The 14,649-nt window shown below is 40.1% G+C and overlaps 1 protein-coding gene across 1 annotated transcript; it reads left to right on the plus strand.

Annotated features, from left to right (window-relative positions):
- Positions 1-2,744: 2,744 nt before the first annotated feature.
- IDI1 (isopentenyl-diphosphate delta isomerase 1) lies at positions 2,745-9,633 on the plus strand. The gene is made up of 4 exons (XM_006874417.1): positions 2,745-2,913; positions 7,239-7,331; positions 8,084-8,214; positions 9,316-9,633. Exons 1-4 carry the CDS (start codon positions 2,772-2,774, stop codon positions 9,631-9,633), a joined length of 684 nt encoding a protein of 227 aa, XP_006874479.1. The 5' UTR covers positions 2,745-2,771.
- Positions 9,634-14,649: the final 5,016 nt, after the last annotated feature.

Genomic DNA, 14,649 nt, shown 5'->3' on the forward strand with positions numbered 1-14,649 from the left:
TGGCGCCATCGGGCGATTTGACGACGTCAGTCACGGGCCAGCGCACGATTGGCCGCAGCGAAGATGTGGTGCAGTTGGTTTGCTGTAGGGTCGGCTCGGGCGGTTTGTCGCGTGGCGGTTGGCTCCGCCTGGGGGCGAGGCCAGTTCGCTGCTACCAGCGCCCAAAGAAAAGGCGCTTCGCGTCCCGTCTGGGCTAGCAGTTTTGTCTCCGGTCTCAGTGACGGTTCTGTCGGCTGCGGCAGGAGCGCCGGGTAAGACGCGGAGCAATGGGGTATGGTTGCCAGGCTATGCTCTCCCGGGAGAAGTGGTGGGGATCGGGGAGGGAGCGCCGGTGCTCTTCTGGGCGGGACTAGTACGGCTTCCAGGACAGCGGGCACCCTATTGGGGTCGGTCTCCGGGGCTGTAGCCTCGCGTGGTTCAGGGAGCGTTGACCTTATTCGGAGGGAGCAGCCGCAGCGCGGATGCTGCGAAGCGTCAGTTTTCTGTATCCCTGCAGCATATATTGATTGAATTGGATGATCCCAGTGGTCCCATTAGACTTAATAGTACATGACACTAAGCGGGAAAGCATGCTTTTTCCTTTTTAAAATATTAAAAAGCCATATATGCAGGATCAACGGTATTTAAATCCATCCTACCTTTTTTGAAAAATCCTAGAACTGTTACATTTCAAGAAATCTGAAATTTTTGCTTTTACTTGTATTATAAATGCTTCTGTCTCCATGCTTCATTAGTTTAAAACATTAGGTACTTTACAATTATACAGTGGAAGTTAGGGCGCGTTCGGCTAGGTACTAATTTAGAAATCAAGTTTTGCAATGATGAAAACGTTCCCAGATGAGAACTGTCTGTGAATGTAGATGCTGGAGAAGAAGCAGGTGTATGTGTATGGATGGATTGGAGCCGGTCAAATAAGAACAGCTGGGTAAGATTGGTAGCGCTTGAAATTCATGATTAGAATTTGTTATTTCACTTGGTCCTTAGCGTTCACTGAGGTTTTCTGACTAGAAAAATATTTGGTAATCGATAATATCTGGGGAGTTTGACTTTTAGGAAGGGAACTGAGTTGAATATCTGGTTTTCCCTGTAGTATGGGAAGCAATTTACTTGTCTCTGCTGATTAAATATATAGGTCAATATTTCAATGTTCCATGCCTTTTTGAAAGAGTTTTATTATTTCTTTTTGGTCTAGTTTTCATGTGTAAGTATGCAAATCATATTAAATCAGACCTTTTTAACATAGGACATTTTTAATCTTAATCCAGTATTAAACAGTGACAAAGGAATCCCATCTACATAAAATATGACAGAAGTGTAGTAAATGTTGAAAAAGTTTAGTAAAGATGAGTCCCAGAAGACCGTATAGAAATGATTGTGTTTTATAAAGTTCATAAACAAGCTAAGGCAATATATTGTTTGGTGGTGGTGTTGTGAAGTGCCATCGAGTCGGTTCCGACCCATAGTGACCCTGTATAGGATTTTCAAGGATTGGCTGGTGAGCTTAAACTGCTGACCTTGTGGTTCAAACTGATTTGCAGTCCAGCGCATTAACCCACAGTGCCACACCAGGACTCCATATTTATGTATATATGTATATGGTAAAATGTGTCTCTTCCTCTCTCTGTTTATACTGTTGTTGTTAAGTGCTATCAAGTCAGTTCCGACTCATAGGCACCCTGTATAGGGTTTCCGAGGCTGGTGAGCTTGAACCACCAACCTTGCAGTCCAGTGCATTAAACTGCAGTGCCGTACCAGGACTCCGGTTATGAAAATCCTGAAAGAGCAGTGTGACTTAGAACATTGTCATTTCAAAAAATTCTCGTCATTTTGTAGTTATAAAAGCTACCTAAGTGATGATTTTGGAGTCCTGGTGTGGTGCTGTGGCATAAAGCACTGGACCGTAAGGTCAGTTTGAACCACAGGTCAGCGAATCAAAGTCACAAGCTGCTCCTTGGAAGCCCAGTATAGGGTTGCTATGAGTTGGAACTGACTTAATGGCACTTAACAACAACAACAAAGTGATGGTTTTAATATATATTTTCCTGTTGTAGCATTGTGGGCTAATGCGTCAGATTGCAAAATCATTTGAACTGCAAGGTTGGCGGTTCAAGCTCATCAGCTGCTCCTTGGAAACCCTACACAGGGTCGCTATGGGTCAGAATCGACTCAACGGCACTTAACAACAACATCAAAACCTGAAAATAACCCTCTGTTCTCTGAGACCCTGTAGTCAGTGGCTCTTCCCTACAGACTATGGGTGTTGGCCATACACTGTGGACTCTGGGTAAGGCCCCTCAACAGTGGGCTCTGCTCTGTCTTCCAAGCCCACTGGAATGACAACTCTGCTCCTTTGGCTTTGGGCAGCCCCGTTCTTCTACTCCCTCAGGCATGGCAGTCCTGCAGCCTCAGCTTTCGGCAGAGCCCCCATCTTAACCACAGCCCCACACTGTGGTAGTGATGAAGAAGCCCACTCCCTGAAATTTGAGAAATTGTGGTTCCAATCATAGGAACCCCAAAGGTCATTATAGTTGTACCTTTTGAGAACCCAGGGAACTTACACGAGAAGCCTAGCCATCTGCTTCTGAAAACGCTATGGAGCACAGTTGTACTCTGACACACGTGAAGTCACCTGGAGTCAGGGTCAACGCAACAGCAAGTTGTTAACTGGTATGTTTATATGACCTTCTAGGAAAAGTAGATATAATGGTCTTTGTTTTTCCTTTCTCTTTTTTAATAGTAGTATTTTAGGACAGATCAGACATATTATAACGATGCCTGAAATAAATACTGACAATCTGGACGAGCAGCAGGTTCAACTTCTGGCTGAGATGTGCATTCTTATTGATGAAGATGACAACAAAATTGGGGCTGAGACAAAAAAGAATTGTCATCTGAATGAAAACATTGAGAAAGGTACTCCTTAAAAAGGTTCTGTCTTGTGAAGTGATTGTCTAGGTGTCTCAGACTCTCTGAGGAAAGTGCTCTAATAAAGGATATAGCAGTTCGTAATCATTTCATTCTTTATCTGCGGCTCTGCTTAGTTAAAGTGGTAGTGTATTAGTAAAATCTACCTTTCCACCTTGTTGTTTAACAGTCTTATCTTGCCACTTTGCCTGTCTGTTAATCAGTGTCTTCAGGTGTATTTTGTAAAAGAAAGAATAAATTAATCCTAGCATAACACCAATTGTCAAACCTTCTAATGTGTGGTGAGTGCCATGTGTTGTAAAGGAAAGAATAAATCTTTGCTGGAGTAGAAGACTCGAAATCCCTGAAAGCACATATGACCAGTAGCAGAGCTGGCCGGTGCATTCCATTTCTTAACTTGGTGTCTCACATCCCTTGTTTGGTGTGCTGGGACTTTTCTCCACAGCAACCATGCAATTGTTGTTACATACCATCTAGTCAGTTCCAACTTTCGTGACCCCAGATATGACAGACTAAAACATTGCAACATCCTCACAGTTGTTGCTATGTTTGAGGCCCCCTCCTTTTTTTTTTTTTCTTTGTTGTAATTTTTTATTGTGAATTCAGTGAAGATTTATAGAGTAGATCAATTTTGCACCAACAAATTGCACATCTTGTTTCATCTCAATGATTGCAATCCCCTCCATGTAACAACAACAGTTATCACACTTCCTCCCTGTGGTTCTTAATTCCATTCTACCCTCCATTCCCATCCCTTTGTCCTTATGTATATGTTGCCCTTTTGATCTTGAATGGTTGATCATTCCAAAGTGTGTATGTTGTTGTTTTGTGCCTTGGAGTTGGTTCCGACTCCTAGTGACCCTATACAGGGTTTCCGAGGCTGTAAATCTTTATGGGAGCAGACCGCCTCATCTTTCTCCCGCGGAACTACTGGTAGTTTCAACCTGCTGACCTTGCAGCTCGCAGCCCGATTTGTAACCACTACGCTACCAGAGCCTTACTAGTATTGTTCTTCCCTCTCTACCTATGTACTGCTTATCTGAAAATTGGCGACAAGGGTGAGTTCTGTTCCAGACCTGAATGAAGAGTGGCCAAGAGCCACAGTCTTTGGTTCCTCCAGTCTCTTTCTGACCAGTAATCCTGAGCTTTTGTTGTTTTGTAATTTTGAATCTTGTTCTCCATTGTCTTCCATTCTTTCTGGGACCTTCTAATATGATCCCTTTCACAGCAGTTGGTAGTGGTAGCAAGGGACCATCTAGTTCTTCTGGTCTCAGAGTCGTGCTGACTGATGCTCACATGTTCTGTTTCGTTGGTCTATTGGACTGCTTGATTCCAAGCATCTTCAATTTTCGTCTCTCTCTTTATCTGTACATGGAAAGACCAATAGTTGCACCTTAAGATCTCAGTAACTACTTAACCAAAGTAAGATGTAGAATCGTTTTTTTGAATTATGTTATATCAGTGGATCATGGTGTGTTTGAGCTCATTTTTGCAACTACTTTGTCAGTCCATTTTGTTGAGGGTCTTGCTCTTTTTCACTGACCCTATACTTTACCAAGCATGATGTCCTCTTCCAGGGACTGTCCCTCCTGATAACGTGTCCATAGATGTGAGACAGTCTTTCCATCCTCACGTCTAAGAAACATTCAAGTTACACTTCTAAGATAGATTTGTCCATTCTTCTGGCAGTCCATAATAGTTTTATTATTGTTTTGCTAACACCATGCTTTAAAAGCCTCAGTCCTTCTTCAAATTTTCCTTATTCATTGCCCAGCTTTTGCACACATATGAGATGATTGAATATACCATGCCTTGGGTTAGGCGCATCTTAGTCCTCAAGGAGACATCAATAAATTATTTAAGTCCTCTTTACTTTCATTAAACAAGGTTGTTTTATCTGCATATCTCAGGTTATTAATGAGCCTTCCTCCAGTCCTGATGCTGTTCTCTTCATACAGTCTAACTTCCCAGATTATTTTGCCAGATTGAATGAATATGGCAAAGGGATCCAGCCCTCATGTGCCTCTTTTTTTATTTTAAACCCTTGTTCTGTTCTAATGACTGATTTTTGATATATATACAGGCTCCTCATGATCATGAGCACAATTAGGTGTTCTGGAATTCCCTTTCTTGGCAATGTTACCCATAATTTGTTAAGACCCACACATTTGAGTGTCTTTGCATAGTCAATACAATAAATAGGCTAATATTTTTGGTTATTCTCTGCTTTCAGCCAAAACCCATCTAATATCAGCAATGATGTCCCTTAGTTCCACGTTCTCTTCTGAATCTGACTCAAATTTTTGGCAGTTTCCTGTCAATATACCACTATAACCATTTTTCATTATCTTCACCAAAACTCTGTGTGTCATGTTAATGTAATTGTTCAGTAATATCCGCAATTTATTGGAGCACCTTTCTTTGTAATGTGCATGAATGTCCACCTCTTCCAGTCAGTTGGTCAGATAGCAGTCTTCCAAATTTCTTGGCTTGATACAGTGACTGTATTCGTTACATCTTATTTTGCTGTTTCCTACCTAGTTCAATATTTTGCACATAGAATCCTTCAGCATTGGAAATTAAGGCTTGAATTTTTTCTTCAGTGCTTTCATCTTGAGAAATGCCAAGTGTGCTTTCATTTTATGGTTTTGTTTTATTTTATGTTTAATTTCCCTTGAAATCTTCTTTCGCTCTTTTATGTCATCATTTCTTCCATTGACTTTAGCTACCTAGTGTTCAAGAGCAAATTTTCAGTGTCAGGTATTTGATGTCATCCCCAAACTCACCTAGTCTACCATTATTAATGTTTAATGTATCACATCTTTTCTTGAGATGGTCTCTAAATTCGGGAAGGATATTTGGCTCTCATGGACTTGTTTTAATATTCTTCAGTTTCAACTTGAACTTTGTTGTTGTTGTTAAGTGCCATCGAGTCGGTTCCGACCCATAGCGACCCTGTACAGGGTTTCCGAGGGTGTAAATCCTTACGGGAGTAGAAAGAACTTAGATATGATTAATTGATAATCTGCTCCACAGATTATCTGGCTTTGCTCTGACTGATGATGTTGAGCCCCTCTATCATTTCTTTCCACAAGTGTAGTCTATTTGATTTCTGTGCATACCATCTGATGAGGTCTAACATGCCAATTTATGTTGTGGCATTGACTAAGTTATTGGGTCTTCAAAATTCTTCCATATGGTCTTTCAACTGCTGATTCTTCTTTGTTTGAATGTTTGAATAATAGTCATATTAACTGGTCTTCCTTGTATGAATATGGAGATTATCTCATCATTGATAGCATTGATACAGCATAGATATAGAAATGTTCTTTTTGATGAGAATGCAGTGTCATTCTCTTCAAGTAGTAATTCCTGGCATAGTAGACCATATGGTTTTCAGATTCCAATACCAGTCCATTTTTGCTCACTAATGCCAAGGATGGAGTCCTGGTATGGTGCTGCAGGATAATGTGGTAGACCACAAAGTAGGCAGTTCAAACCACCACCGCTTCTTGGAAACCCTATACAGGGTCACTATGAGTCAGAACTGACTCAGCAGCACTTAGCAACAACAATGTCTAGGATATTTCTGTGTTTAATTTCTGACAACATATAGTTTTCCAAGATTCATACTCATGCAGTCTGTGTTACAATTATTGTTGAATGTTTTTAGCTGTTCTCATTTTAATTCATACCACATCAGGACATGAAGTTCCTGCAAGCTTTACCCCATCATGCCATTAAAGTCAGCTGGACTTTGTAAAGGCACCATTTGCCCAGTCTTTTGAGTACCTTTCAACCTGAGGGGCTCACATGCCTGCACTGTGGGATAAGCACTGTACTGCTAACCCCAAGGTTGGCAATTCATACCCATCACTCTGATGGCGAAAAACGAGGCTGCCCGCTTCCGTAAAGATTTACAGTCTTGAGGAAACCCCGTATCACGTCATTATGTGTCAGAATCGATTCATTGGCAGTGACTTTAGTTCTTTGTATATCAGACCATGTTCTGTTGTTATTTATAAGGTTTTTAGGCGGTACTTTCTTAGAAGTGGACCACCCCCTCCGTCTTCCTATTTGGTCTTTACATGGAAGTTCCTCTACAACTTGTCCACTATGGGTGACTCTGCTGGTATTTGAAATAGTGATGGCATAGCTTCTAGCACCACAACCACATGCAGGCCACCACAGCACAACATACTGATCACCATGCAGAGGCTCACCCAAACTGAAGACCATGAGGAAAGTTGAAAATCAGGCAAAGAACTGGAGTTTGAAGAAATACAAAATAATGGTATTTCTTTTGCTTTCAGGATTATTACATCGCGCTTTTAGTGTCTTCTTATTTGACACAGAAAATAAGCTCCTACTACAGCAGAGGTCAGATGCTAAAATTACCTTTCCAGGTTAGTATAGTCAGTAAGCAATGTACTGGTGGAAGCTATAGTTAAAATGGTGTGTTATTGTCGTTTGTGGGGAAAGGATATTAGAAACTAACCCTTGTGAACAGGGAAAAGATTCTTAAGAATGGTACTAGAGGTAAAGTTTCTGTATTATTGAAGAATATGTTACATGTTATTTTCTATAATTTTCCTTGGCCAATGTGAGGTATATTTTAGATGCCCAGGCAGAGTACATAACAGAGTTAAAGTTGTTAAAATAAAACTTGAAAACTTCTAAAATAAACGTGATTAAAAAGTTAGAAAACATTGCAAGGAAAGGAAATAATTTCAGTGTACTAGAAACCTGGTATGCAGTGGTGTCATTAAGCACAGATTACTCCCGTGTAGCCAACTTCAAAAGGAAAATGTAAGAATGTTCTGTGTGGAAGAAGCTTATACAGTGAGTACAACCTATACAATAGGACAGCAGTTAAGAACAAGAACTAAGGGAATGATTGTGTGTGTGTGTGTGTATGTGTGTGTGGATATAATTTTTGTATCTTCCCATCTTAATTATCTTTATGGGAAATCAGCTGTTTATAAAGAAATTATCTACAGATGTCTCCTTTACAAAATGATTAGATATTCCATTTTAACTGATTTGAAAATACTACAGAATCATTTTATTTTTCTGTTAATTTTAAGACCATTAGTTTTCTTAATTTTTCAGACTGACGGAAGAAAAGTTAACCTATACTTATGGTAACGTTTTCCAGGTTGTTTTACCAATACTTGTTGTAGTCATCCATTAAATAATCCTGGAGAACTTGAAGAAAACGATGCAATTGGAATAAGACGAGCAGCACAGAGGCGTTTAAAAGCTGAGTTTGGGATTCCCATGGAAGAGGTAACAAATTTGAGTGTACATAAAACTATATAAGTTGAAATCTGAGCATACACTTAAAAAAATATTTTATACAGTTTTCAAAGTCAAGCGTAGGTCTCTCATTTCTTAACCTTTTGAGTTAGCCTCAGATAACACCTTGAATAAAGAAGAATATTTAACTTTTTATATACTGTTACTTATCAAAGTTTAGGAGTCCTGGTGTGGTACTGTGTGTTAATGTGCCAGACTGCAAAGCCATTGGAACTGCAAGGTTGGCAGTTCAAGCTTTCCAGCTTCTCCTCGGAAACCCTATTCAGGGTCACTATGAGTTGGAATCATCTCGACAGTACTTAACAACAACAACAACATCAAAGTTTAGCTCAACATTGAAATGAATAAATCTGAACTAATATATGAAGCTGACTATTTTTGTACTTGATCAAATGAAAGATGAATATGTTCTTGTGGAAAACCTTAGGAATATGAGCTATACTGATTAGGTATATTGAAATAATCTCTTCTGTTTTTTTGAAATGTTCATTAAAAATAAGGTCTCTAGATAAACTGCCTCATCTAGTTAAAATAGTAAAAGTTACTTTCTAACAAAAAGTGATCTTATATAGTGATCTTATATTACGCTTCTATAGACTAGGATTCCTGGTATGGTGTTGTAGGTTTAGCCCTGGACTGTTAACAGCAAGTTCAACAGTTCAAATCCACCAGTCACTCTTTGGAAACCCTATACAGGATTGCTATGAGATGGAACAGACTAGACAACACACAACAAGTGGTTGCTATTTTTTTCTTTTTCTTTTAATATTTCTTTTAAAAATCAGTGAGCAAAGGCTTCAAAATGTTCATGGAAAAATTCCATTATATTTTAATTCCATTTTTCCATGAACTTTTTGAAGCCTGCTTATATGTCTGCTCCTATGGGAAAAGTGATTCGTTTCTTGAAACTAGCAATGTAACAATGCTTTCATATATCATAAACAGGAGTTTTTTTAATTCTGACTATTAGACTATATTGCTATTCAAGATTTCACTAAACTGTAGTGAGTTACTTTTAAATTACTTTTTTAAACAAGTTAATTACTGACATTGTGTCTTTTATTTCTATAGGTTCCACCAGAAGAAATTAAGTATCTAACAAGAATTCACTATAAGGCCCAATCTGATGGCATTTGGGGTGAACATGAAATCGATTACATTTTGTTTGTGAGGAAGAATGTAACTCTGGATCCAGATCCCAATGAGATTAAAAGTTATTGTTATGTGTCAAAGGAAGAGCTAGAAGAAATGCTGAAAAAAGCAGCCAGTGGTAAAATTAAGATCACTCCATGGTTTAAAATTATTGCAGAAACCTTTCTCTTTAAATGGTGGGATAACTTAAATCATTTGAATCAGTTTGCTGAACATGAGAAAATACATAGAATGTGAACATAGGGATGAATGATTAGTAAAGTCCTAAAAATGTTGTCTGTAGTAAACTTAGAATGATGGTTGTGTACTTTTTAGTTTGGTTCTTTGTTAGAACTCTCATTTGACAAACTAATGCTTTCACAGGCTAGAAGATGTGTGTAAATTGTTTCATAAGACCTATAGTATTGCTGTTTGTAAAAGAAAATTATTGTACAAAGAGAGTGCAAATAAAACCTAATTTAACCTATCAAAAAACATATCCATGACAATTTTGAACTAGTGAAGCTCTTTTTTATATATGTTTTGTGATAAGCATTTTCAAACTTTGTAGAGCATTTTGCTGTGTATCAGGTGCTTTATATATCATTGAATTCTTACCGTGGTCCAGAAAAATATGCAGAGGAAACAGTTTGCTAAACTACTTCAAAACAGTTCTGGAATTAAATAGTGTGTCTCTTAATTTCTGTCATTCTAATTTTGTGGTTTAATCATTCTTAAATTACTACTTTAGATTGTAAGCAGCAGTGGCTAATAATTTGGTTACACAAACTATTTTTAAAAGCCTGTTCCCACTGAGTCAGTTCTGACTCATAGTAGCTCTGTAAGACAGAGTAGAACTGCCCTATAGCACTTTCCAAGTTGTCTTTTCAGAAGCTGACTGCCACATCATCCTCCTATAGAACAGCTAGTGGGTTCAAGCCACCAAACTTTCTTTTAGCAGCTGAACACTTAACCACTGCCACCAGGGCACCTTTTAAATAGTCTTTGCCAGTTAGCAAAGCTTGTGTTTTCAGAATTAAGTAGCCACGGAAGCTGTTCATATAATGGGAATTGGGTCATACTGGGCAACAGGGTATCTTAATATTGACACTATTTACATTTGTTGTTGTTATGTGCCATGGAGTCTGTACTGACTCATAGCGACCCTGTACAGGGTTTCCGAGGCTATAAATCTTTAGGGAGCAGAAAGCCTCATCTTTCTCCCGCTGGTAGTTTCGAACTGATGACCCATTGGTTAGCAGCTCGATTTGTAACCACTACACTACCAGAGCTCCTTAAAATATGACTCAAGTGTAGCAAATGTTGAAAAGGTTTAGTAAAGACAAGTCCCAGAAGACTGTATAGAAATGATTGTGTTTTATAAAGTTCATAAGCAAGCTAAAGCAATAGATTGTTTGGTGGTGTTGTGGAGCCAGATAATTCTTTGTTGTGGGAGCCCATCCTGTGTGCTGTAGGATGTTTAGAAGCATCCTTGGGCTTTACCTGCTAGTTGCCAGTAATCTCCCATTTGTGACACCCCAGAATGACACCAGGCATTCCAAAACGTCCAGGGGGTGGGGAGATAGGGAGCAAAGTCACTCCCAGTTGGTAACTACAGTTCTATAGTCAGGCCATATTGGAAGAGGGAATCAACAGACAGAAAAGGCTAATGTTCATGTTTAATAGTTTCAAGTTAGTGAATATGTATATATATTTATTTATATATTAATACTTGTGATTGTGAAGGTTTTGTGTCATATTGGCTGGTTCTGGATTCTTAAGGCTTAGCAGTTAGGATGTACTAGTCCCCATGTTAAGACCAAGCATAATGTAATCACTTACAGATGTGATCAGATCTGATGTAATTATCCAATTTGCTGTAAATTGTCACTTCTGTTAATGAGGCCCCATGCAATCTATAGGATTAGGTGTGTCTTGAGTTTAATCTCTTTTGAAATGTAAAATGTAAAAGAGTTTAAACACACAAGCAGAACTCAGAGGGACCTACTGCTACCACCAAGAAAGAAGAGCCAGAAGTGAAGTTTGTCTTTGAACTTGGGGTCTCTGCACTGTGAAGCTTTCAGATGCAGGGAAGGTTGATGCCAAGACACATGGAGATCTGGAAGGAATGCTGGGCCTACTGATGCTGAGAGGAGCCAAGAAACTTGCCCCAGAGCTCTGAATTTGAACTTCTAGCCTTCCAAACTGTGAAAGAAAACATTTTTGGTTGTTAAAGCCATCCACTGATGGTATTTCTGTTACAGCAATACTAGATAACTAAGACAGTATTTTAAATTGGATCTTTACTAATAAAAGTTTTTTAAACTATTGCCATAGATTTCTCATATTTGAAATTTAAGATGGCTTTATTATCCTTTATTATAAAGTATTATAATAAAGAAAAATGTATTTCTTACAAAGATGAATGATTTATAATTTCAACAGAAAAATAAAAATTTCTAGGTACACATCTTCATACTATTGTTTAATTTTTTTAATTTTTAATAAAATAATAGGCTAATTGGCCTTTAGTAGCTTAAACAAGATAAATTCCAGATAGTTTCAAATGAATTTATATTTAATTTCCTAGAAAGTTTGAGGCTGAAAGACAGTGAGTCATGGCTATTTCCTACTGTATTGAAGAGTGGAGTCTTCAATGTTCAGTCAAAATTACCTGTGTTAGAAATGAATCCCAATGTCACATAAAAGACACTCGATGAGACTAAATTACCTTGGCAAAGCAAAATTTACTCCTGCAAGAGGGTGCGTGCGCATAGCCTTACATACAGACAGGAACTGGCCAGTGAGCACACTGAGTGGGCAGTCCACTCGGGTTTTGACCGCACAGTCTTTTCCCTTACCCAGTTGGCTAGTTCAAATTTCTAAGGCGTGCATTCCTACTTTAGTAAAAGAAAAAGAGCACGATCATAAATTCTTTACTCCAGGAAGTACTTAAAAAGAGATCATAAAGTCTTTACCTCAGAAAATTAAATAAAGTTACCCAAATACAATAAACAGGACTATAATTGTGAGATGGAATGAGTCGGAACACAGCCAGCCACGTGCAAGGCTTTATTGGAGGTCAGAAGGAAAAAGGTATTGCTGGGAGAAGGATTTTTATACTGGTCAAAGAGGAGGGTGGGGTTGAGATTAGTGGAGGTAGGTGATAGGTTGACTAGAGATGACTTTCCGGTAGGGAGAGAGGAAGTCCCGGTAGGAAGAGAAGTTCCAGTAGGTAGAGGGTAAGTTTGGCCAGTAGCCGTATTATTATGCATGTGGACGGGGGATTCTATCATTTCAGCCTATTGTTATGGGTACAGGGATGGAGGTCATTTCTTTTGAGTGGCTTCCTGCTGGAAGGGGGCAAAGAGGAGGGAACTACTTATCTGGAGTGTTCTGGCTGGCTGGTCTTGTTGCTTGGCAGTGGTTGGTATCCGGCCATGAGGAATTCGCCCACCGTCTGGTTTGTGAAGGCCCTCGTGTTCCTGAAGAAAATTTTGAAGACAGCGAAACAGGTATAGGCCAAATAACAGTATCAGGAGGATTATAGTTAATGGCCCTAGGAAGGGGAGAAGCTAAGGCCACCAGGAGGACATTAGGGTCCAACCATAGTTTGCTGTTTCTGATTGCCTAGTGCGAATTCTGCCCTTTAATTCTTTTACCTTGCTTAGGACTATGTCAGACCCATTGACAACATAACAGCATTCCTCACCTAGGGTCTGGCATATTCCTCCTTTCTCGCCCGTGAGGAGATCTAAACTGCGTCGGGTTTGTAGTACTACAGCTAGTGAGTTAACTTGGTTTTGTAGGGCAAGGAGGGTGTCTGCTACCCTCTCCATGTCCCCGTTCAGAATGGATGTTCCTAATCAGATGGGATTGAGATTCGGGTCGCAGGGATTAAATATGTGACCCCACACAGGTGTTGTGCAGGTTGTTGTTGTTGTCGTTATGTGCGGTGGAGTCGTTTCCGACTCAGCAACCCTGTACAGGGTTTCCGAGGCTGCAAATCTTTATGGGAGCAGAAAGCCTCATCTTTGTTCTGCGGAACAGCTGGTAGTTTTGAACTGCTGACCTTGCGGTTCACAACCTGATTTGTAACCACTACGCTACCAGAGAGCCACTGTGTGGGTAGGCATTTGAAATTAGGGACTGGGTCAGTGGGAATGGCTGAGTACCCCAGGTCCCTATAGGGAAACAAACCCAGCATGAGGTTTTATTGAATATGGTTCCTGTATTAGTGATTAGCATGTGATGGGATTGACAGATGCTGTCAGGATCTAGCCATGTTCATAACCCTTTATATCCTGGGTCCAGCCATTGCGTGAGGTTCTTTGCGGCTTCTACACTGATCTTTTTCCTGGCTGCATCTGCCATTGCCCCCAACCCCCATCTGACATCCTTATTTGGGTTTGATATGTCCAGCAGACAGGCTTGTTGCACCACCTTTTACAAGTTGTGGATTGGGAAGCCATGCAGTTAGAGAGTTTGGATAGGCACCATACTCTGATTCCACAAAACTGCTTGGTGACAGGTGTTTGTCCCAGATAGCAAGCAGAGTGCATAAAGGTCAGGACACTGGAGCAGTCCATGGCTGTATGAGGGGTTGAACATGTTTTGTCATTTTGGCTAAGGCCCAATCTGATCATCAAGGTTGAGATAAAGAGTATGGAGAGCATACTGGGATGATGTAAGTTCCACTATGAGGAGAAAGAGTAAGGCAAAGATGATTCAAGAATGGCAAAGCCACTCAAGGGGTGAGACAGCGAAGAGGCCTACTGCCAGGATGATAGATAGTCCCCCGAAGGGGGCGAGGAAGGACAGGTGGCAAGTTAATATGGAGGTGTGTCTAAGGGAGTATGTGGAGGTAGGGCTAGCCAGCAGAGGAGACTGTCAGCAGAGAGATTTCATCTGGTGAGAAATCAGAGATACAGTGCCCTGGAGAATTCAGTAGAGGAGGGAGATGATATAGATCGTGAGAGAGCTCCCTCATGGTTATAGGGAGGAAGGAGGCAGGGTTGAGAGGGGGGCAAGATTCTAATTTAAAGTTGGAATTTTCAATGAAAACCATATGGAATAATTGAAGGCGTGAAGGGGAGAGGTTTGAGACTGCTTTGTGGGTGAGTAGATGTTGGAGGTGATGTGGAGACCTAATAGTGGTGAGTTAACCAAAAGTGAGTTTGGTACTTTCTTGGGCCAAGAGTACTTCTGCTACCAGAGCTCGCAGGCATGATGGCCATCCCCTGACAGTGGGATCCATCTGTTTAGAGAGATAGG

Source organism: Chrysochloris asiatica, unplaced genomic scaffold (genome assembly GCF_000296735.1).
Source record: "Chrysochloris asiatica unplaced genomic scaffold, ChrAsi1.0 scaffold00276, whole genome shotgun sequence".
NCBI lineage: Eukaryota > Metazoa > Chordata > Mammalia > Afrosoricida > Chrysochloridae > Chrysochloris > Chrysochloris asiatica.